Source organism: Tympanuchus pallidicinctus, unplaced genomic scaffold (assembly GCF_026119805.1).
Source record: "Tympanuchus pallidicinctus isolate F22 unplaced genomic scaffold, pur_lepc_1.0 scaffold2, whole genome shotgun sequence".
Lineage (NCBI taxonomy): Eukaryota > Metazoa > Chordata > Aves > Galliformes > Phasianidae > Tympanuchus > Tympanuchus pallidicinctus.
Window position 1 is genome coordinate 17,248,306 of NW_026294721.1, and position 24,153 is coordinate 17,272,458.

The 24,153-nt window shown below is 41.8% G+C and overlaps 1 protein-coding gene across 4 annotated transcripts in view; it reads left to right on the forward strand.

The window, feature by feature from the left end:
* Positions 1 to 24,153, forward strand: part of RBPJ (recombination signal binding protein for immunoglobulin kappa J region) — a 143,760-nt gene that overhangs the window by 81,623 nt on the left and 37,984 nt on the right. The window contains exon 1 of one of the 4 annotated variants that reach the window (XM_052683316.1): positions 7,909 to 7,974. The exons of the other annotated variants lie outside the window; for them this stretch is intronic. Coding sequence (XP_052539276.1) covers positions 7,955 to 7,974 — 20 coding nt within the window. The 5' untranslated portion in view covers positions 7,909 to 7,954. Of the gene's footprint in view, positions 1 to 7,908; positions 7,975 to 24,153 lie in introns of those variants that run through there. 4 annotated transcript variants of the gene reach the window in all.

The window sequence follows — 24,153 nt, forward strand, 5'->3', positions numbered from 1 at the left end:
CACATCTGCTCTCTAAATACAGTATTTCTGGCTGCAATACTGTTTTTGTGAGGCTTTCAGCAGGCATGTCACAGACAGGCAGCCTCACAGTGCCTGAAATGAAGTACAAAGGTAGGACAGTCTCTTGTCCCTGGAGACATTCAAAGTTGGGCTGGACCAGGCTCTGAGCAGCCTGAGATAGCTGTAGATGTCCCTGTTTGCAGGGGAGTTGGACTAGATGACTTTTAAAGGTCCCTCTCTACCGAAATAGACATATCTTAATTTCACACAAAAGACCTACTAAACCTACAAGCCTCTGTCCTAGCTGTCAGGCCAGTCCTCTAAAACAACAAGTACTTTTACTTTGCTTAATTCAGGGCAATCCTCCTCATCTTGCGTGAGCAAAACCTGTTCTGGGTTTTCCTGGTTTGCAGCGTTGTACCATAGTTACAGTCAGCCTTCTTTGCTGGGCTTCTGGCCAGAATTTGCATTTCTCATTATCTCTCGTTAGAAATGTCATTCTAAAAGACCTGGTAAAGTTTGTTGAAACCAGCTCCAGTTTCGGCAAGCTGGCCTTTTATGAAGGGAAATCAATGTTAGAAAATTCTTGTTTACTTGCCACATGAAACCACCTTCATATTAACTGACAAATCGTCTGTGTCTGACAAAGGCTGGATGTTGTGCTGATGGACATGGTTTAGTGGGAGCTATTGGTAATAGGCGAACGGTTGGACTGGATGATCTTTTAGGTCTTTTCCAACCTTGGTGATTCTATGATTCTATGATTCTGTGATAAATTAAGTACAAAAAACCTTTCTCATGTGTCAAAACTGGGAAAGGGTAATACACAGATGGAAGGCAAACAAGAAGGAAATTCAGAAGTGAGAACCCTTCTGTGGAAATCTGTAGCTACAATCTTGAAAGCTAAGTACCTGGAAAGCTGCTTGGAAACAGTGGCAGCCATTGCTCATCACCTACCAAGCTTGGGTCAAGGAAAAATTGTTTGAATTTCTCTTTATGTGACATTTAATGAAAATTCTTGTTTGGTCTGAATTCCTTCCAGTTTCTTGATTTTGTTTCTTGTCAACCAGCTCCAAATGGCAAACACTTAAGCAGAAGTAGCTTTAATTTCTTGACTAATCCCATTAGCTTTAATAAGTCTAATCGCATGAATAAAATCATGCATGTGCTTAGCTCTTGGCAAGGTCAGTGCCACTAATGATCAGAAAAACAAACAAATGACGAAGCCATACGTAATAAGAATGGTTGGCTGTTGGGATTTCTAGAAATAGATACAGCTGTCCAAGATATGAAACATCGTTGGTTGTGATAAAAGAAGTGACAGTGATAGTGACTTCTGAATCAACACTGACAATAATTAAAATTATACAGAAATTCTTTAATTAGCATCAGTGACATATCTTCAGTTACCTCTGTAACAGCTATCAGCTCATTACCTTGGTTATGCCTTATCTGTTCATCTATTCATTTATGCAAAGCTCATCAATATGATATCCAAGCACTAATGAACTTTATCATTAAAAGGTCACTTGTAATCCACTACAAGGGAAAAATTCAAATGGGTATTTTATTCAAAAGTGTCAGCCACCCTTTAACTGAGCAATGAAATATTCTGAGGCAATTTGTACGGAATTTATTTTCAAGTGCTACCAGAAATGGTCCTTCTTTGGGAGCGAGGTGGGATGAGGATTTTGGAAAAAGGGCTACAGCACAACAGAGGTTCTAAGGGATATTCTGAGGGAGAGTGGTATGAAAATTAGATAAAGCCCACAGCTACTAAAATCTGTGACTGTTCTTGACCAAAAAAAAAAACCAAAAAACAACCACAAAAAAAAACAACAACAAAAAACCCAAACAGATATCAAGATGGCAGTATTGTAAGATAAGTAGTTTTTGGGATTACATGTTCTTTGACTACGTGTTCAGAATACTTAAAAAAAATCTTATGTTTCGGGAATATATAACTTCCTCAGTGTTTTAATAAAGAATCAGACAAAAAAACTAGTGTTATCTTCCTGGCTTGAGGTCACTTACAATCTTCATAAGCCACCAAACATGCAAAATCAGTTTAACTTCTTCATCCAGGACTAGCATAAGGCCTAATCGAAATAGCGGAACCTAGCTTTATGTTCTCTGTGAAACAATTAATTTCTTAGCTCCTCTCTCTAGTCATTACAAGGAAAATGTGTGTGCACATATTTGTATTGAGAATTACAGGTTAAGAATTTCTGTCTAAGTTTTTTCCCATTCTGCAGAGCATGTGGCTACATCTGGGACCTAGACTTGCCTAGTTTATAGTAAAATGGGTTGGATTATAATTTCAAATAGGTTTTCAGTGGTAATTTTATCAAGGGGTTATGTGCAGTTTGTGGTTTTCTTTTACAGTAGGCTGCTGAGCTCTTTTTCATACCTTTTTATAGCTAGTCTGAAGTGCCCTTAAGCACTAAATACAAGAGAAAAACACATATAATCAAGAGTCTAAGTTTCCTTCGTGTTTTGTTGAGTCAAATGAGTTCTCATTCTTTGGTGGCTTTCCCAAAACCACATTTTACTTGCAGGTAAAGAAGTATGTTAGAATAGGCTTTCTCTGAGGGAGCAGACTATCTGAAAAAATCCACTCAGACACTGAATTGTAGGTTTAAGTGTGAGTGTCTCTGCTAGCATAGACGGTATAGCAACACACATCATGAAAATGAAAGAAATGAGACAGTGTCTCTGGTTAAGTGCCTTTTCTGCATAAAGACATCTGTTTTCACATTGGCTCAAAACCATAACATTGCAAATTCAATTTATATTTATATACAAATAAAGTTGATAAAACATCTGGAGCTGTATCATAACCTATAAATCTTCCTTTTTACTTTATCTGAGTAATTCATAGTCTAACTGACAAATTCAGTCTTCCCTGTCCTGTCTACTTCAGTGGGATGGAATTAATTCACCTTTGTTGCATTCTTCTGAAACATTAAATGGCCATATAAAAAAAGGAACAGCGTGTTCTCCCGTATGTCTTGGAAAAGCAAAAGAGATTTTTTTACAGTTCATCCTGCCATATTCCCCTTCAGTAATCCTTCTGTAATCCCATGTACTGCGGTTTAATCCAAGAACTGGTTCGGTGGGTACACACTCTACTGGTGGCACGAGGCCCCAGCATCACCAAGGTGTGGCCCTGTAAATCTCGCCTTAGCCGGAGTTTGGGGTTGTGGGTACAGGAGCTGGAGGTCACTGGATGGTGTCCAGGCACTGCCAGGATGCTCTCTGGTTCAGGGATTCACTGCAGTAGACGTGCAGCAGGTCTGTACAGGGCACACCAACAGCAGGAGGCTGAGGGTACCAGGCACCACTGCAGGCAGTCCCCCTGCAGGAGGATCACCAGGTGCCCCAAAATCTCTGGGCTGGGTACCCCATGTGAGTAGCAGTGGAAAGGAGCACTATGCAGGAGATGGATAGCTGTTTCTTTGAAGAGCCTGAGGAGAACAGATATACAGAGTGCAAATAGAGAATTCTATTCATCTATATACTTCATCTAATGGAAAATAACTGAAGGGACAGGGTGAGGGGCAAAGTTCAATACAAAATGTGTCTTAACAGTGTGTTTTAGAAAAGTGTTTAAAAATAAAAGGGTACAGAAGTCAGTCATCAAGCTGTTCACACTGTTAACCTACATAACCACATGATGTTATTACTGTTAACCTCATCTTCCCTCCCCCTCTTCCTTCCTATTGTTTGTTATTCTCACTTCTTGCATCTTGCCTTTAGATTCTAAAAATGCTTGATGCTGTGCTTGCTTGCAAAGCATTCTTGAGTGAAGCACAAGCCTGAATGTGGCTTTTGGGATATACTGTGCTAAGGCACACTTATGCCCTAACTGGCATAATTCTTTGTTCTACTGAGATTATGACACACGAGTGAAAACTATTCAGCAACTTGTTTAAAATCGCTAACTATTCTTCACTGTTATCATCTCAGGACAGTGTAACAAATCCTCAGAGCTACGCTGAACAATATCTTCCATTTCGAGCAGCAGAAGCACTTCTGACATCTAGTTGTCCAGCCAGAAGTTAAGGCAATAACTTTAGCTGGCATATACACAGAAGCTCAGATGTAAGATATGCTCTGTGGGCAACTGCCTGTTTATTTTCTTTCCTAGACACGCGGTTAAACCACATTGTACATCCTGTGCTTATAAAATTCCAGAAGAGTTATATCATAGTATGTACTACTAGAATGTGTGATTTTCATCACCAGATATAAAATGCAGCATCTAGAGAAACCTGTTACTTGCACTGAACTAAAGATTCAGATAAGTGTGATTCTACTACCTACAATGTTTTTTAAGGTCACTGTATTTTATAAATAGCTTGGATTTTACAAGTGGTGCTATGAGTTACTTTTTCTCAGAAGCAAGATTAAGATGGGAAAGAGGACTCACTGTCCTAAGTATGCAACAGATGTTCAGAGACACAGAGTGCTCCTACAGGCACGGATGCAGATCTTTTGTCTTCTAACATTATCCAAATCATCCAGGATCCAAGCTGTAGCCAAATGAGCAGGCAGGCAGTACTGTGTCAGGCTCAAAGGAATGAGCCTGGGAAGACCAGAGCTACAGCTGAGCTGGATAAAGTTTGGCCTGGACTGGTCAAGCAGGCTGTTGCAATCTCAAGCCCTTTTATTACAGCTTGCAGCCAGTGCTCCCCAATTCTGCCAGGCCAGGGCCAGGCTGTGCTCAGCCCAGTAGGCAGCTCCTTCAGCCTCATGATAACCATGAGGATGAGGGAACCACACGACTTCCCAGATGGAGCTGCAGGCATCTGGACAGACTACAGATAGACAGACCTATAGACCTCTGTCCACACCTCTATGAGCCAGAGAGCCCAAAAAGCAGGAGGGAGCCCTGCCCCACAGTCTACAGAATGCCAGCAGAAAAGATTTCCTTCCCTTTCTAAAGACAGCTGGTGGTTCTGGCACTCAGCTGAAGGAGTGCGGCCCCATGCCTTATGAATCCCATCCTTCAGTGGCACTTCTGAGCCATGCTTCCCCATTTCTGAAGCCATGTATCTAGCTCAAAACTAACCCACTGACCTCAGCAGGGCTAAAATCACCTAGTATTGAAAGGTTCAACTGTTGATTGCGAAGCACATACAAAAATTTTAATTGTGAAAACTTTGTCTTCACATTTGCCCCTCTGCCTCAGGTCTGGAAGTGTTTACAATTCATTAAAGAAGGCGAGCGGGGCCCAGTATCCTGAGGCATGAGATGCTTTCAGTTTGCCCTCACGTCAATAGAAATTGCTTGCACTGCTATGCGAAATAGGAACTTTAAGCCATGAGGAGTAAAATTCAATGCATGAACAATACCTAAGAAACCCTCTGTGGTTTTATTATCTGTCTTTCTACCTCGAGATACTCGAGGCTATTGTTTTTGACATGAATAGTATTCCTGGCCTTTCACACTGCAGATTGTTTATAACTGAAAAGAAAGGAAAAAAAAAATTCAATGGTCATTTGTTTTATAACATAACTGTCAGTAATGGAAAGAATTATGACAATTTCTGTAATTATTAATTCTTCAAAATAATGTGTCTGCATCAGTATTCAATTAATTTGATTATTAATACAAACGCCTTCTTTGTAAAATATCAAAAGAGTCTAGACACGGCATGTTATTGTGTGCAGTATTTTTAGATTTTCCATTTTGATTTAAAACACACTAAAAGAGGGGCCTCAGAAAATGACCATCTAGAGACAGGCCATGGCATATGTCCAGGAACCATTCTTAATGGAATGGAGCTAGCATGAACTGAGATCATTCTTTAGCCTTGGAAAAAAAAAAAAAAAAAAAAAAAAAAAAAAGGATGTTAGGAAGAGATTTCTAAAGGGATTATTAGTTGCTCTTCACAAACAACACAGAGGATTTTCAGTATGTATTGTGCTTTCAAGAACCGTGCCTTCGTGGTTCCTTCATGAAGCCAATCAATGTCCTTTGATAATTAATGAGAAGAGAGAAATCAGAATTGAAAGAATGGTTTTAATGATAGAAGACAACAGCTGTTCGTACAGTTAATAAAACTACAGCAAACTATGTGGCCAACCAACCTCTTAAAGCACGATTTTACCCATCTAAGACATTCATTGGATTAGTGTTAACAGAAGACAGTGTACTGCATGAAGACATACAGAAGCACCATGTTAATGGTATTATTGAAAATACATTACCTTTTCCTAACTTGGGAGACAGCAGAGGTATGGAGGTGAAGTAATAAAAATGACCCACTTTTTGGAGCCTAGGGGATTTTTAAATTAAAGTTGCACCGGCTTTTGAAGTTACATGTGTTATACTAAATGCATAAAGAGCTTGAATAGTACTTTTTTGAAACAGTGGGCAGGCACTGGAATGGGCTGCCCAGGGAGGTGGTGGAGTCACCATCCCTGGAAGCATTCAAGGAACATTTGGATTTTGTGTTGAGGGACATGGTTTAGTGAGAACTATTGGTGATAGGTGGATGGTCGGACTGGATGATCTTGTGGGTCTTTTCCAACCTTGGTGATTCTGTGATTTCTGTGATTCTGTGAATGAAGACACAGGATACAATCTTTGATTAACTCTCATACACAGTCCTCTTACGGACAATCAGATCCTCACCTTGCAATGGTCATGCTGTTACGTGGACAAAATTCATGTCCTGTTATGTCAAGACTTTTGAGCAACCAGGCCAGCTTCTTTGTACAGATACATTCCTCTTACAGTACCTCTGCTGAGACTTCTGAGACATCATTACAAGGCTCACTTTATTGGTCAGTGCAAGCAGGGACCAAAATTGTAACTTACGTTTTTGATTGTAGGAAACACCAGAATCGTTAAAACAGGCATTTAAAGCTGGTTTTTCAAACAACACGATGTAGGAAACCTGATAGATATTTCAGTAACCGTGCCTTTAGGCCCCAGTCTCCTGCAGTCAGTTTTTATGCCCAGTTTGCAAAAAGACTTCTTTTGGTTTTCATAGCTGTTCTGCGTGCTTGGTATGAAACAAACAGGAGCGACAGAGCATTTGACCCGCACTCCCAGGCAGTGCTACTGGGAATAACAACACTGTTTTTTTCACTATAAGCTTTAGCAGGAAGCCCACTCTGCCCAACTGTTTCCAACCCAGGTTTCACACTCGAGCAGTGAAGACCCGCATCGCATTACCAGCAGAACTCCTGAGAATACCTTCTTATCTGAGTACACCGTTTGCCTTCCCAGCGCACCGCAGTGCTCTCCCACCCGCCCCTGCACGCCGTCCTTGTTGGCCAGGCTCGCTGGGAGCAGCAGGAGGCCCAAGAGCCGGGCTGGCTCCTCACCGCACACGCAGCTTAAGACTCCGCTGCCGCGGCCCGCCGACGCTTCGCACGTGGCCGCACAGCCCTGAGCACGACGTGGGCGGGCCCACCTCTGCCTCCCTCCCAGAGGCGGGGGGATGAGGAGAAGGCGGCCCCTGGTTCTCCTGGACCGTGCTGAGCTGCCTTCGCTACCTGGCGCCCCTTGCTCGCCTGCTGCCAGCCACCTCCTCCCCTCCTCGCCCGGGACGGTTTCCTCCCTGCGGGCAGGCGATGCTGCTTTCCCACCCCCGCCCCTCGTCGGTCTGGCCGCCCCGCCGGCCGGGGGAAACGCATGACCAGGCGTACGAGCGGGCAGAGGGAATCCCCCGCCCCACCCACCACGCTCAGCTCTCGCGAGAATTCCCCACTCTCTCCTCTGCTCGCTATCTGTCCGTGCCGTATTCTCGCGAGCTTAGCGCGGTTCCCACGCCCGGGCTGTTGTGTCTGAGGGGAGAACCCGGGCGCTGAGTGGGCGGGGCGCGCTGCCCCCGCCCCCCCACCCCGCGCGTGTCTCACGGGCTCGCGCACGCGCGCTCCAGGTGCGGGGAGGGGGGCGCTCTCGCGAGAGTAGGAGTTTTAGCGAGAGTTTGTGGAAGATGGCGCCTGTTGTGACAGGGTAAGTGTGGGGGGTTCGCGGCGCCGCGCCGGGAGCGCTCGGCTTTGGGGGCCGCCGGGTCGCCGGCTACCCGGCTCCCGCCCCTCGGCCTCCCCGTCGCCGCCCTGGCGGAGTCACAGCATGTCTCCGGGCGGCCCGCGGGCGGGCCCTGAGGCGCAAACCCCGGGGGGCTGGCATCCCCCCGGGTGGGCGCACGGCAGGAGGCCCCCCTGGGCCGGGGCAGCGGCTGCCGGCGGTGGGGCTGCCCGGCCGGCTCCCGGCACGGGGTGCCCGCGGGACAGGAGCTTTCCCTTCGCTCCCCTTCTGCCCGGCGCTGCCGGAGCGGTCGGGACCCCGCGCCGGGTCGGTTCTTGTCCCCGCCGGCCCGGGGCGCTGACTGTCGGAGGGCTTGCTCCCCGCAAGGGGAGGCACCTCGGCCGTTACGGTAGTTACCCCCGCTCGGCCGGCCCGGCCCACCCCGTCGCCGGAGAGGACCCCCGGGTTCCCTCGGCCCTGGCCGGGAGCGCTCGGACAAAGACTCTCGTGGCTGCGAGAAGTTGAGCGCTGGGCTCTGTCTCTGCCCCAGCGCCTGCCGGAGCCGCTACAGGTCCCTGGCTACGGCCTCGTTGGGCGCTGTTGCGGAGCGCTCCCGGCCGCCGGAGCTGGCAGGCTGCGGGAAGGACTCTCTTGTCCCGGGGCAGGGCTCCGAGCTCCCCGTTCTCTGCACCGTGAACTATTCCCCGTTCTCTGGGCTTTGCGGAGCTTTCTTAGTTGCCTTCCTGCTCGTGTTGCGTGGTGTTGAAGTGAAGGGCAGTAGCCTTCCCTCCCCACTAAGCCACAGTGGATCGCAATGAACGATAGCTGCCGTCTCTTCCAACCGCACTGGGTAATACTTAATCATGGCTAGCCTGCTGTGGTGTGTCACTGTAATAAGTGACACCCTTGTAGCCACCTACAGCTGGTGAATAATAACAGCCCCACTGCTGCCATACAGCACGGAGTCTCACCTGCAGCATTACTCTGAATATTGCCACCCTTACCACATGTGCACTTCTGCTCACTCTAAGTGCTGTGCCCTTAATTTTGGACTATGCTGAACACTTGCAACCTTCCTCTGTGTGTTGAGGGAAGGGACGGTGTGTTGAGAGAAGAACAGGCTGTGTCCACACTCCACCTGCTTGTTCCAAATGAAATCCTGACTGGTGAAAGCACTGCTGTTTCTTTCTGAAACGTGGACCTTATTTTATGATTTCACGGTGTGTCCCTGACCTTCTGTCTTCCCTGTGGGGATTACATTGTCTGCAGCATTGGCTATGTGGTTAGAGAGAGCAACAGCCTGCTTGGGGGTGGGGTGGAGCTGGTGGTTGGTGCTTTTGTTCTTGTGAAGAAGGTAGCATTATGGCACTCAGATATTTTATTTGGCTGCAGCTATGTTTCCAATTCCTCATTCTTGTTTGTTGAAAACTAAATTGTAGCTTTTGCTTGATTTCTCCTGATAAAGGCATCTTGCGGCTCATACACGTTTTCCCAATTAAGTGTTCTATGGGGAAACTGGTCTTATTTGTTATGGTTCCTGGAGCGTGCTATTTTAGAGGTTAGAGTTGAAAGAATGAAATAAATGCTCTTAAAGTTTGCTGTGAGGAGTAGTCTGTGCTCTAGTTAGCAATTAAGTTTTTCCACATTTACATTAGTTTACTCATCCTAATATTTGGGTTTTGTTTCCTTTTGTTTGTTGATTATTACAGGTTTGTCAGACGTTCTTATGTTCATGATGTTACATTTACCCTTGGATATACATTAAAATGTTGAGAATAACAAACTACTTTTTTTTTTTTTTTTCAAATGAATGATCAAATAATTTGAATAGTAGGAAGGAATACCGACATTTTAACGGGAGCACAAACAAGTTGTATGTGGTTTTGGATTTTAATCCCAAAGTTATTGTTTAAAATCTGTCAGTTAAGTGATTCTCTGAACGAGTATTCTCATCTTCTTATTGTTAAGTATTTTTAGCTTTGATAAAAAGAAGCATGTTAAATCCAGTGATTATTATAGCTAGATTGCATTAAGGAGCGTGCGGTTTTTATGTATGAACTGTTTTTGGCTTACAGCTCTGGTACCAAGACCAGTTATCAGCATTGAAAGTTGATGATTCTCCAATAACAAATTTTATTTCAAAATAACCTGTGAAAACATTTTCTTCCTAGATTGTTCTGTAAAAGCTGTGTTATTGAACAGGAAAAAGAAGTGCTTGAAATTAAGAAGTTGTAACTGAAGAATGCAGTACCCAAATACTGCATCGTAATTTAATGAGCGGCTTGCCGTTCTTACGGGTGCCCGAACTTGAGATAAAGCATATGGCTTTGCTGTAGCTAGTGTAGGCTGAGTGTAAAAACACAGTTCTTCCTGTGAAAACTGAATGCCTGAGCCTGAATTGTGGTTTCTGTAGTGCTGGATGGAACAGTAAGAATTTACTATAGTGATTTTTGGAGGGAGTGGGTACATTATGGTTTTATTATTTGCAGTGTGTGTTGTATACTTGTAGCATGAAGAGCGTTTTGATCAAAACTACTTGTATGGACAATGTGACTGAACCTAAATTGCCCTTATCAGAGCTTGATGTAATAAGGTACACAGAAGTGTGAATCGTGAACAGAACTGAAATTGTATTTGTACTGTAATTTCCAGTGAAGTGGGTAATTTGTGACTGCAGTATGAGAATTGTCTTTTGGGCTTTTGTCAGGTATTTTTGATTTTACTTGTGAATACTTTATGGGAGCTCATCATTTAAAGACAGTAAAATTAACAAAAATGTTATTTAACCAGAGATGCGCATTTTGAGTTCAAAACGCTTTAAGTAGCGATACTGCTTTTATATTACTTTGAGAATCTCTGTGCTACAGAAGCATGGCAGAATTTCTGTTCTTAAGAGTTTACTTTTCTATCACTTTAAAATGGCTTAAAATGCAGAGTTCTCTTTTCTGTGTCTCTTGAGTCTGGGATAAGGCGGATGTAGACAATAATGCAAGAAGTCTAACCCTAAAACCTTTGCAAAGATTTCTGTGGCAGCAAATAACTAAAAACATTTAGAAAGGGTAGGTAAAAGTGGCAAATGCTAGACATAACTTTGTGTACTTGATTATCAGTGAAAACCTGTATAATAGCAGTAAGCAAGATAGCACTTGGATTATTTTTCGAGCAGCTTTTGGAGAAGCCCTGAAAAAGCCGATAACGGAACAAGCTTATCACTGTGATGTTTACCAGAGGCTCCATAAAGTAGGAAAGTGTTTTAGTACCACTTTTCAAAGTTGCAGACCAAGTTGTGTGCCTGATTTAGTCACTGCAAAGTTGTGTGGTTAAGAGGTGTTTCCTGACCCAGCTTCAGGGGAAGGGAAGGTGAATCAGACTGGTGATGACACAGGAGAGACATTGGCACCAATGGAGTGAATTTTAGTGCAGTGGTGGTGGTCTGGGCATGCCAGGCATCTAGTTGCTTTGTTTTAATGGGAAGGTGGTGTTCAGAGATGCAAATGTCACTGGCAACTCATTAAACCTGCATGTTTGACAACATGATTAGAAATTTTAGGGTGAAGTTGACCAGTAAGGGGCTTGGAGCAGAGAGCGGGGCAGATGCTGCTGAAGTACTGTGAAGGAAGGTTTACGTGGTCTGGTGTTAGTTTGCAAAAACTGTCCAGAGAGGAATGTTCACAAAGAATGGAATAGGGTCAGTTCTGGATTGTGGAGGATGGAGAAAGGTTCTTCAGTAGTTCTGATGTGAGCTGATGTGGTCATGAGATAAAATCCAAGCTATTAAAGTTGTGACGTGGTAGATACTGCCAGGATCCCCAGAGCTGGCTATTTTTATCTTCTACGGAGAACTTTCGTTTTAGAGCTGATGCTTAGAAAAGAGTCCTGAAGGGTAATGACTTGCAGTGATAGAAAGGAGACTGAAGCAGTGATAGAGAGTAAAGACCTGTGTTTTGTCTGTGCTGAAACCGAGCTGTGATAGCAAGGCGTCTGTATGGAAAAAATGGAGATGTAAGCTGAGGTGTTAACTTGGTGAAACACAGCAGATATGAAGTTGAAGGTATGTTTCTGACTTTGTAGCAGGAAGATAATAGTTTCATGTGAATCTTGGTACTAGGCTGAGTGAAGGGGAATGGGAAGGAATGCAAGACAAACTTATTAAATGATTAGTAAAATAGTACAGGTGTATGATGATACTTCAGAAAGGTGCACAGGAAAGACGATGAGAGTGGGAAGGGGTGAATCAGGAGAAATGGTGGCAAGGAAATCGGATAACATTTCTGGAAAAGAAGCACTGCTGATAGTCATGGCTGATTGGCATGTCTAGGAGGATATGAATTGCACTTTGGTTCTGAGCCTCATCAGAGTGTTTGGCTGCATGAGTTCTCACTGAGAATGGTGTTGGTGGAGATAAAGGACTGGAAATTGGGTTAGTCAGACTGCAGAGGGACATCTCAGGGATAGGATCTTCAGGCTACAGTTTTTACTCTCACTGGAGGTTTACATGTAGTGCTTATTAAGATTTGAGTAATAGCCTGACTGAGGCTATTATACTGTGTCTGCACACATGATGAGTGTTAAAGGTTGTTAAGAAAAACTAGTTTATAACCAAACGGGTAGATGGTTTTGTGTGACTAACATTTAAATCATTATCAAGGAGCGTGTCAGTGTCTTAATTCTGGGTATTGGGAAATGTTTGTGAGCAGCATGTTTTCAAGCGTCTTTTGAGGCTCGGTTTCAGTAATGGTAATTTTATGAAGTTAAGCTCTTGATTTGGATTTTATTTGCTTTCCTTGTTTACTCATTGTTTGAAGTTGCTCTTTGTCATTTCTTAACTATGATGATACATGATACAGAGCTCAAAGAAATAATTTTTCATAGATTGATTTCTGTAAAAATAATGTGGGGAATGTGCTTGGTTTGTTTTTTTTTCTATGTAAAACGCGGCGTCCATTACCAGTATCTCTTTGCTTTCAGAAAGCTGTGATTCTGTGCCATGAATTACATAAATGAGCCACGGGCTTGTGCGTGGGGGTGGATACTCTTCCTTCCTTCTGAATTGCTAAATTCTACTTTGCAGTAGCAATTCGTTCTATCTTTTTAATTATTATTATAAGCTGAAGTAATTTCTACATTTGAAAAGAATACAGAAAGAAGCTACAGTAGCCTGCAGCAGCAGTGACTTAGAAAGGCTTCCTGAAATACCTGCAAGCATCTTCATTGGGTAAAGGCCTGCAAAACCAGCTTAGTAGTTGGTAATTCATTGTTAGTGGAGGGTGCAGTTAGGTTGCATTACTTAACTACTCTGCATTACATTTGTTCTGCTTTTATATAAAATTGAATGGAGAAATTGTAATTTTAGATCAATAAAATACGTATTTAGCACAAACAAGTATTGTGTTTTATGCAGTACGTGACTGTCTATTGAGAATCAAGAATGTAGTTATTCCATATATCAGCTTCACACTTGGAGAAATCACATCAGCGGGATTTAAAAGTTTCAGGACATGCTTTCTATATTTGCAGTACTCATCACCTGAAATGCTTTGGGTGTTAATTGCAAGCACATTGTTGACTAACCTGTATGGCATTCAGTATGCTGAATCAGTGCCTCCCGAGCGCATTAACAGAGAAGGTGTACTTCTAGGTGTATTTTATTTTTAACCTATTATTACTCGATTTATTTTTTTTTAAAGCTTACAATTATAGATGTAAAATTTTATTATTGAACTTATTGCACTTCACTTTTTTATGTGACATGCTTGTAATCTAGTGTTGCACATTTTTCATATTTGTCTTGAACATAATTGCAGAAAGTAATGATTAGGATTGTGTGAGATGAGGAGATAGTATGGTCTTCACAGAGTCACAGAATGGCCAGGGTTGGAAGGGACCTCAAGTATCATGAATCTCCAACCTCCTGCCACATGCAGGGCCACCAACCTCCCCATTTAATACTAGACCAGGCTGCCCAGGGCCCCATCCAACCTGCCCTTGAACACCTCCAAGGACGAGGCATTCACAGCCTCTCAGGGCAGCCTGTTCCAGCACCTCACCACTCTCTGTAAAGAATTTCCCCCTGACATCCAACCTAAATCTTCCCTTCCTCAACTTGAAACCATTTCCCCTTGTCCTGCAGTTATCAACCCTTTCAAAGAGTTGATCCCCTCCTGTTTGTAGGCTGCAATTAGGTCACCCTGTGGCCTTTTCTCCAGGCTGAACTTATGGTCATTCCTTTCCAGAGTAAAAACCTCAGAAACAGCTGATAAATTTAAGCAAAAATTATTAATAGAAGTATTAATTTCCGTATCATGATGTTCTTATCGAGTTGTGGAAAAGTAAGCTCTAAATTCAGAGTTTGACATTATCTCATTTCCTGGGGTTCTGCTCAGGTTGTGGTGTGCTTTACTTGTAAGTTACCTGTGCGTATTTTGTGGTTGCTGCTATTTTTTGAAATGCTAAGTGCTCTTTCCAGCCTAAAGAAATTTTCTCATTGCTTATTTCTTTGCGACGTCACAGACCGCTTCTCAGAGGCAGCATATGGAACACCACTTAAAATGATCTTCTGTGCTGAAAAAATACTTCATTCACTTCAGCTGGAGTGATTAACCAGATAGTGATATACACGTTCTTGCTCTTGTGCTTGTCAGTGTGTAAATGGTGTATTTGCAGCAATAAACTGTTTCACCAAGAAAAGAAAGAATGTAGGATTTCACCACGTACAGTGTAATCTCGTGATTAAAGGCTGTTCAATAGGAAAACACGAAGACGAAGGTGTTTGTACAGAAGTAAATCTTTTCTCCTTCCTTTTATGGTGGTATGATTAACTTGTATGATGTGACATTTAATCAGTGTGCTCCAAAGCCACGGCTTTTGTGCTAAAAGGCAACAAGTGGTATTGGCAAGTGGTCGTTTCTGACTGCTCAGTGTGAGATTACACCTGTTACTTCATTTAATTTTTCTAGTGAGATTCAAGAGTTGTACTGCAGCAGGTCCTAGTCAGTATTAATTTAATTATTTATAGTTATGTGAGTAGCTACACAGATATTTTTAATTTTTCCATTGTGAGTACAGAGAAGTGTAGACATTTTTCTGTACGTGCCAGAAAACGATCTTTCTACTGGTATTTGTGATAAGATTGCTTAGTCTGTAGAACATTTAATCTGCACTTTTTTTCTCATTTATACTGGTGGCATATTTCCAATGTGTGGTGCTTTGGGAGATTACCAGCAAACCTGGTATCAGAAGGAAACTTGATCAGGCAGGCATGAAATTTAGAATTTTCGAAGCCTGAGAGAAGGAATCAAATTTGCAAAATACTGGTGCCTAATTGTGCTGTTACTACGGTCTGGCAAAAGAGGGAAAAATACACTCTAGGCAATATCCTGCTTTTCTTTTCCTGGCTGCTCTTCTTTTAACTCAGTGATTTAATTTTGTCTAGGAGCAGTGAATCTTGCAGGCAGAGCTTCTTTTGAAAGCCATAGGTTAGGAATGGCCAGTGTAGAAAATAAGGTTAAACTTTTTTGCTTAGCAGAGAAATTAGTGAAAATAAGCTTTCATCAGATTTTGATGCAGTAAGAGGAGTCTCTACTAATTGTTTACTGCTTTCACCAGTGTTGTGGCAGAAAGGGGCCTTCAGACTGAAGGTCTGGACAGCCAGAGGGGGGCTGGCACTCACTCAGAGCTTATCCCACAGCGGAGGGTTCTAAGGCAGGCATAATAGAATAAATAATAATTAAAATTGGTTGTGGTGTTGTTGTTGTTCTCACCTTTTGTGTGAAAGTCCTTCATGTCCTGAACATGAGAAAACAAGTTGAAAAAGAACAGTGAGTTGCCAAGATCAGATGTAGAGTCTGTGGAGAGGTGGAAGTAGAGCTGCTGTCTCGTGCCTGGCTCTTGTTGCTCTGTATGGTTGGAGGCCGCGCTCTGGTCAGTGCTTGTGGGGTTTCACCAGGCGGTGTCGTACCTTCTGTCCCTGCTGCAGCTGTGTTCCAGGGTGAGAGATGGGCGGAAGGTGTCAAGCTTCCTGAGGTGCTTAGTTTGCATGATGAAAAAAACGTGGCGAAGAAGTGTGACTGTACTTGTAATTAATGTGTTTTGGTGAAGGGTGTTAGTATTAGCACTAGAAAAATGCTACTCTTCTGTAACTGAGACAGAAGGGATGGATGGGGCATGACTGGTGGATAAATGGGGCCTGAAAAAAGATGAAGTGGTGCGTGCCACGGTGTGCTGGAGCTGTGTCTTTATACTACAAAAGAAATCATTCTATGTAAGTATTTATTTTTAAGTTCAGGATACTTTACTACTTTCCGATTCAACCAGCCAACACTGGCTTCAGTAGTAAGAAGTCAGGAAAGAAAAAGTTTTATTGAAGGACTGGTATTCTTCTGCATGTGTGTGTTTCTTTTCACGCTCTCTTAGTTTTGTAGTAGATACACAGTGACGACTAGTAAAATCCTTCATAATGTAATATCTTCCAGAAGCGTGGGGGGATATAACACAAACTATTTTGGATGTGTCTTTTCTGTCCAAGTATTTTTCTGGCCAAACTTTTTTCTTCTGCTGTTCAACACTTCTATGGACTCGCACTGAGTCCTGGAGTGTTTTTTTTTCTGATTTTTTTTTTTTCCTTTCTGCATTCCAAATTTTTATTTAATATTGTATGATTGATGTTATTTTTGTTTTGTTTACACATGCATTACAAATCTCTCAGTAATGAACTTTGCTGAGCGGTTAATAAAAAGTATTAAGTCCAGGCTTCCTCTTTGAAGGAGGCTTAAGGCACACTGTGCATTGTGACAGTCTGTTTCAGTCTGCACAGGTGATACCAAGTGAATCCTAATGATATAAAATTTAGGTATTTGAGAAATCTTTGCCTGAGTGCTGAACTTACAAGTGTTGCCATTGCTTCTAACATTGTTTGGCTGCCAAGTATATAGGGGTGAATGTGCCTCCTCGTTTGTCTGTATAATAGGTAAATATGTTGTATAGATAAAGGAGATAATGAGTTCTCCACATCTGAAGTATATTTGACTGTTAAGGACATCAGAAATAGGAATCTTAATGCATAAAACCTTAATAAAATATCTGTTTTAATAACACAAATGTTGGCCAAGTTAGTGTTCGGTTTTGATAACACAACAAGTTGCTTGCAGTGCTTACACATAGATAGTAGCACTGGAAATACTGAGCTGCGTTAAAACAAACGTCAGAACTTTTCGTGTTTTTATTTGCAGTGGCAGAATACCTGTGTTTCACAATAGCTAACGGGCAAAATAAAAGGGCAGTTATGAAACAGTGTTTAAAGAAAGGTTTATTGAGGAATTCTGCTCGTAATTGACTTGCTGAAGTGATAAGTCATACTTCAGATGGTAGCAAAGGAAGAACAGTCCAGGTTCTTACAGCCATTTCTGAGGCTGCTAGGAATTTTGAGGCAACTCTTTTTTCTTTCATTATTCCTTGAGCTGTGAGTAAAACCATTTTTCTTTCTGACAAGCTGCAGCATCTACATGGAGCTTTTGAGACAGCAGTAGATGAAAGCTGATCTTGGAAGCTAACTGAAGTCAGTGTGAGTGTTCACTGAATCTAGGCTGAATTCCTGTATGAAAATAAGATGTATAAGAAAATGCTGGACATATCCAGTAATTTATGCAGATATTTTTTGGACAAATTCATTCTTATACTGCTCAGTGTACAATCAGAAAAGCTGATTGTTTCTCGTCTGCTTTACCTTATTGCTGTATGGCACTTGAAGTTATCAGTAGACTACTCAACGCTCAGCTTGTCAGTTTGCATAGTCATGAAGGTTGTATTGCATCAGTTCAAATCTAGAAGTTCATCTTTTTCAGTTAGAACAGTTCTTTAAAAAAAAAAAAAAGAAAAAGCAACAGGCCAACATTTGCCATAAGTTATTAGGCAGTGATTAGTATTACATCTGCAGAGATAAGAGGCTTCTTTGCTGACCAGAAGTTGTCCTACGTGCTTCTGGCGTGTGGCATTCAAGTTATGAATATTGTTGTTTAAGGTACTTTTTAAACATAGATTTTACTGATTGCAGTTTTGGTTACCATTTCTATTACCTTCAGTATTTTCCTATGTAATGTCCAGACTTCAGGTGTTTTCATTCAGAAATGATCAGTCTTGTTTTTTTTTTCTTTAGATGAAAGACACTTCTATACTATACAATTTTGTTAAGTGCTGGAATAGGCTCCACAGGGAGGTGATGGAGTCCCCAGTCCTGGATGTGTTTTAAAACCATTTGGATTGGTGCTCAGGGACATGATTCAGCAGAGGGATGTTAGAGACAGAGTAGTATGGTTAGGTTGTGGTTGGACTTGATGATCATTAAGGTCTTTTTCAACCTTAGCTATTCTATGATTCTATGATCCTTGCAGTGTCCAAATTATTTTCTTTATACTCTATCCTTTTGTTTAAAATTAGTTGAAGGACACTTATAGCCACTGATTGACATTCCTTTCCTCTAACTCCAATTCAGACCCAATCTGCTTTTTTTGTTATTATGTAGAAAGTGTATTAAAATAATGTGTTATTTGTTGTTTTTAGTTATTTCCTCACTTTTGTGACCAGATGTCAATTCATTTTGCTTTTACATCTCTCTTTTCTCTCCCTTTTTTATTCTATGGAGTCTGTTTCTGGGCATTCTGTATTCATTTGCATTTGTTCAGAGCAGAACTTCCAGAGAACTTCCCAGCCAACCATTCTGTTTCTTATTCTGAATCCATCAACTTCATCTGTCGCGTCAGTTGTTGCTATTGCTGTGAGGCTCATGGTGTGCTTATAGCATCAGCACCGCTATCTGTGGAACGAGGAAGTCACTGTTATGACTCAGCCAATACAATAAGCATCAGCTGCGTGTTTCGTTAAATCCAAACCCTGTTTCTTTCTTTTTGGAACTTAGAGCTTGGCCAGATCGGTGTCTTTGATCCTGAGAGAGTGTTTCTTACTGCTGTGCTGTTGTCTTCCAGCTGAAGGCCTCGCTGCCGTAACTTAGAGAACTTGTGAGGACTGGGGAGAAAATAGATTCAAGAACCTCAAGTATCTGTTGTAGCAAAACTTGTATGCAGAGAGGTGCAGAGAATTAAGTTGTATGGGGAAAGCCAAAAGAAAAATCATAAATTTTAACTAGGTGAAGGGAGGAAGTTTGGGAGGGATAGAAACAGTGGAGGATAGCTTTATTTTGGAGGAGTTCTGTTATTTCTTTTCTCTACCCTTGTCTCTTTTGTCTTGTTGGAGTCCTGTTCTTGATTTCATTTCATGATTTAGAAGCGTTTGGGAAGCTATTACTATTTTGTTATCTTCTTACTGCTCCAAGAGGGATGGATAAAATAGAACTTCAAATGGACTGAGAGTGGACTAGCAAGCTGTTGCTAGTGCCTTCATAGGGAATGGATTGTAGGAATTGTAGGAATGGATTGTGCCTTCATAGGGAATGAAAGTAGGAAAGGGAACACTTTGTTCTTACTAATACATTAGTAATGTATTAGTTAGTATTCTGATGTATTTCAGAAGCAACAGAAACAGGAGAAAGGATTGTTGTTGAAATGCTGAAAGTAAACAAAGTAAAACTGAGAGCAGTTCTTGAGAGCTAAATTCTGTAACTAAGCAATGTCCAAAATGTTTGTGTGAATGTGTGAATCAAGTTCAGATAGTTTGTTGTACAGCTTTGTTTTGCAGCTTGAATTGATATTTACTATACAGAAAGTTTATCCTAACATAGAATGGGTTAAAAGGGGTAACTATCAGTAAAACTGTAGCTTTTCTTCTTTTGCCTGGATCAGTGCTTGAATACTAGCATTAGTTGTGCCTTTTCAGAACCTTTCAGAAGCAGTATTCATGCAGGGGTGATTTGATGTAGGTTAAAAACTTGAAGTTCAATTGTATTATTTCTCTTCAACATCTCATCTGTCTTTCTCATCAGAGAAGGAATCCTTATTAGTTTGTGGATTTTTGTGATCCACTTGTCATGAACTTTCCTGTTGTTGTTGCATCACTCATTTTGAAGGCTAACATCAAGGTGTTACTCAAATTGATGCAATCAGCAACAAAACTGCTGCCTCAGTTTACTCTCTGATGAAGCAGCTAATGTGGCTCTTCAGCTGAAGCACTCCTTCCCTCTTCATTTTGCAAGAAAATTTATGTAGGCATGGCCTGCAGATCTCAGAACTGAATAATGGTTCTGGCAGGCCAGTATTGATGTCTGCAGTCTTTCTCCTTTGATAGAGGGAATCTTTAAAAATTCAAACTTGCAACACAGGGTTACATTTGTAGAAACAGGAAGCAAGCACTTAAAGCTTTGTCCCAGATCTTCATTGCTCCTTGTGACTCTGATCTCTTCCTTTTTCAGCTGCTTTCTTAATTTCTGTCTTAGAAGCCAAAAGTAGCTTCGTGCTTTTCTCCTAAGAGTTGAGTCATTTATTGACTTCTCCTTGCCAAATATCTGTAATGAAATCCACTAAATTTTCTTCTGCCTGAGGCTGTTTATTGCATTGTCCACCTGATTTTTGCCTTTGTCTCATTCCTCATGATTCCTTATTCTAAATGTGTTGTACAGTGTCTACAGTTAATTGTAGCTGTTAGAAACGTCTTGAGGACTGAAATTTTCAAGTGCCCTGGTCCTGGCATGGTATCATACCTGTGAGTAGCTTGTACTCATTTGCAAACTTCAAAACTTCATCTGTTGGGTGGCATACAGGTTCAGAGCAGTGGTGTTTGCTTACCTGAGCTGACAGACCATGCTCAGTTTTCATTACAAGAGCAGTTGGGATAACTGGAGCTCACAGGCTCTCTCACTGTTCCTTGTGTATTGTGAAGAGTGAAGGAAAAAAATGTTCTTAAAACTTAGACATATCTGGTAAAGGAACTGTATTCATGGCAGCAAAGCAGAACTGCATGGAACCATCAGAAGCTCCGTCAAATTGACTTTTTGAGAAACAAATACGTGACTAGTTGAGCCTCGTTGTGCTTTCCTCTTTAGTTGCTCCTTGCAGTTATTGAAAGCTTTGTATTCTCATCCCGCACCTGATGCCAGGCCTTGCCTCCCATTTGCTGTAGCATCCTGCTGCAGCCTTCAGATCAGTGCCTGCAGCTGCTGGGCTAGGTGATTTGCAGGCTTTTTAAGTGTTGCTTCAATGTGGAACTGCCTTTGCTGGCATGTTGAAGGTTCTGAGATTGGATGACCTTTAAACTCTGATCATGCTGATGGTGCCTTGTTGCATTGGGGTTCTCCTGCACATCAGGGTAGTCCTATGTTATAGTTGAACGCTCCCTTAGTCTCTTCTCTGCCCCTCTGGACCCCAAAGCACGTAGCATACATAATGTACTGTCTACAGCGTGCTTAGATCATGTGAGGGTACGGTTATTAATAAAGGCTGTGTTCATTCCTGGCATCAACATTGGGCTCAGAAATCCCCTGAACTGAAAATAGTCATAGACAAGGAGAGTGTTTCAACTAGACTTGTCTGGTTCTTACTCTTCTGCTGTTCATTAATCCTGCTGTTGGAGATGGTCCTGCAACATGTTGGACCTGCAAGTGGTCTGGTGGACTCAGCATGGCCCACGCATTCCATAGCAGTGGGAGTGGAGGGCCTTGAGCCTCAAGTGTACTTTGTCAGCTCTGCCCTACTTCTTCCTCAGTGCTGCTTTTACTCTACAATATCAGAAAGAGGATTGCTGAAAATGAAGGGAAGGGGGCTGAGATGTGTAAATACCGGAGTAGATCCTAATGTGCATTCTCATGTGTGGAGGCATTCTGGTCTTTTCTTTTGCTTCTCTTGAGTTTTCTACTTCTGTAAAGCTGGCTTTCGTTGTCTGACGGTATTTTGGAGGTAGGAAAAATACATTTTGCTACCTCAAATTTTAAGTTTTTGTCTAATTTTTCATTTAAAAAGAAAAGTCGTGGCAACACTTAAGGCTTACGGCCTTACTTTTTTACATGTGTTCATGTATTTAGCTGTAGGGAAGTTGGTCTTTCTCCTCCCCCAAGGGAGTTTCCTGTGTATATGGAAAAAGTACAAAGCAGAAGTGAAAGATACCTCAGGCTTCCAAACCTGCCGCTTGCATTTCACTTCTCCCGCTACCCTCCTCCTACAAACAGCCCTGCAGTTCTTCCTCTGTCTCCACAGCAGTACCAACTCTGTAAAGAGTTACTCACATCATAGCTAATATGGCAGGAAACTCGACACATGCACAAAATTATTGCAACAACCTGTTAGCCACTAGGGAAATTAAAAAATTAAAATAAAAGATTACATAGTGAATTAATTTTCTGGTGTTTAAATTGCCAGAATTTAGACTTTCTTTGGGCTAGTAAATATAACATAATTTGATCCCTGTTACAGGAGGTTTATAATCATAAGTAGATTTAGAATTCAACCCTTGTTGTCGTGTTGTTTCTTTTTTTTAATTTAAAAATTCACTTGAGGCTGGTTCCCTAACATTGTGTGCAACTCAATATCTAAGTTACGTTTCAGAATTCATTGTTAATGTTCTAGAGACCCTCTTGTTGTAACCTACTGTGGAGCTAACAGTAGGGTTTTATGCTTCTTATGCCTGAGTGAACAGCATGTAGATAACATATTTAGGACTTAGATGATGAAACAGAATATTCTGTACGCACAAAAGCTATTCTGAGAGTATGTACAGTTTCTTGTAAAGCCTTCAGAACTGACCTGAATTTTGTTCAGTATTTTGTGTGTGTTATTGCCAAGTAATAGTTTGTTGTCGTGTTGTTCTACAAACAGCAGGACTAATGAACTTTCCTCCTGTATGATGAGAAGAGTTGATGGAACAATACTATGAGCTTCTTCATCCCTAACGGGCAAAGTCGAGTGTGTGGGATGACAGAAATGTGCTCTGTCCAGATGGCACGTGGAAATGACAAATTGTTTTGTAGCTGGGCACTTTTCAAGTTCTGCCTTTCTTTTTCAGTGACATCAGTATTTTGGAAACGTCTGCCCAGACCCTAATTTTTGTAGAACTCAGAGCAGTGCACAGAGCTGAATTATAGGTTCCAAAATTATAGCGAGGATGGATAATCAGTTCTCTAACATGAGATTAATTTTTTAATAAACTGGGAACCAAAAGCAATGTAGGAGTCTTTGCAGTTAGTAGGCTAATAAGCATGTCTGTATTTTCCAGAATGCATTAGTGGCTTGGAAGAAGACACTGCCTGCCTCTCTGTAGTGCTGAACTCTAAGCCACAGTTCCTAATATAGGTCACCCTCAGAATTTGCTTAGAATGAAACTTTTTCTGTTCATTTGTCTTGGCTGCGTGGGCATCTGTACGCTTTAACCCAGGAATTCGGCTTCCCTGCCTCATTTCTGGCCCTTAATTATTGCATTTGTCCATGATTCCCATTTTTCTTGGAGAGCTCGATCTGCCTTGTTTGTAGCAGCAGTAAGCAGGAGTGGCAGAAGGGAAATCTCACCATCGAGCAGCGCATTCCATGTCCTACACTCTTGGCATTCCCTTGCTGGCTATGATTTTTGAACCAGGCAAGGTATATGTAAGGCAGTGGTAGTTGCTAACTAAAATGCCTTCTTAAATTTGGTGGTTTTGTACTTCAAAACAGCTTTGACAATTTACTTTCCCTTCTGGCTGAATGTACTTGAAAGGATGAGACAATGTTTTGAAAAGAGGTTGGGTTCAGAGCTCAGCAGTTGGGAGCCTTTGCAGCACTGCTTAGGCACGCTTATCATGCAGTAAAATCCTCACACACAAATCTGTGCCAGCACAAGCATTTTTCTGGGAAATCTGTGCTGTGGCAGACTGGGGCACAAGATCATGTAGAATCTAAGTACTGTTGGGAAAGCTTCCTTCTAATGTCCTACTAATGGCTTAGAATGCCTTGGTCTGGTAAATTCATGTTAAAAACATTCTTGTTTTTAAGTTGGCTTCATAGTTTATAATGTCCTCATTAACATTCAGGGAGAAGTTTTACCAGTAATTTGCATCTGTGTGGAGTTTAAACTTGACAAACCTGAAAAGCAAGCCTACTTGAATTAAGTATGATTCACGCAATTTCCATTAAAAAAATGGACAATAATAACTGTTCTGCATTTTGTGCTCTGCAGATTCTTTTTCTTATGAAAAATAGCTATAAAAGCTATTTTGGCGCAAGAGAAATGTGTAATTGTGTGGAACTGCAATACTGT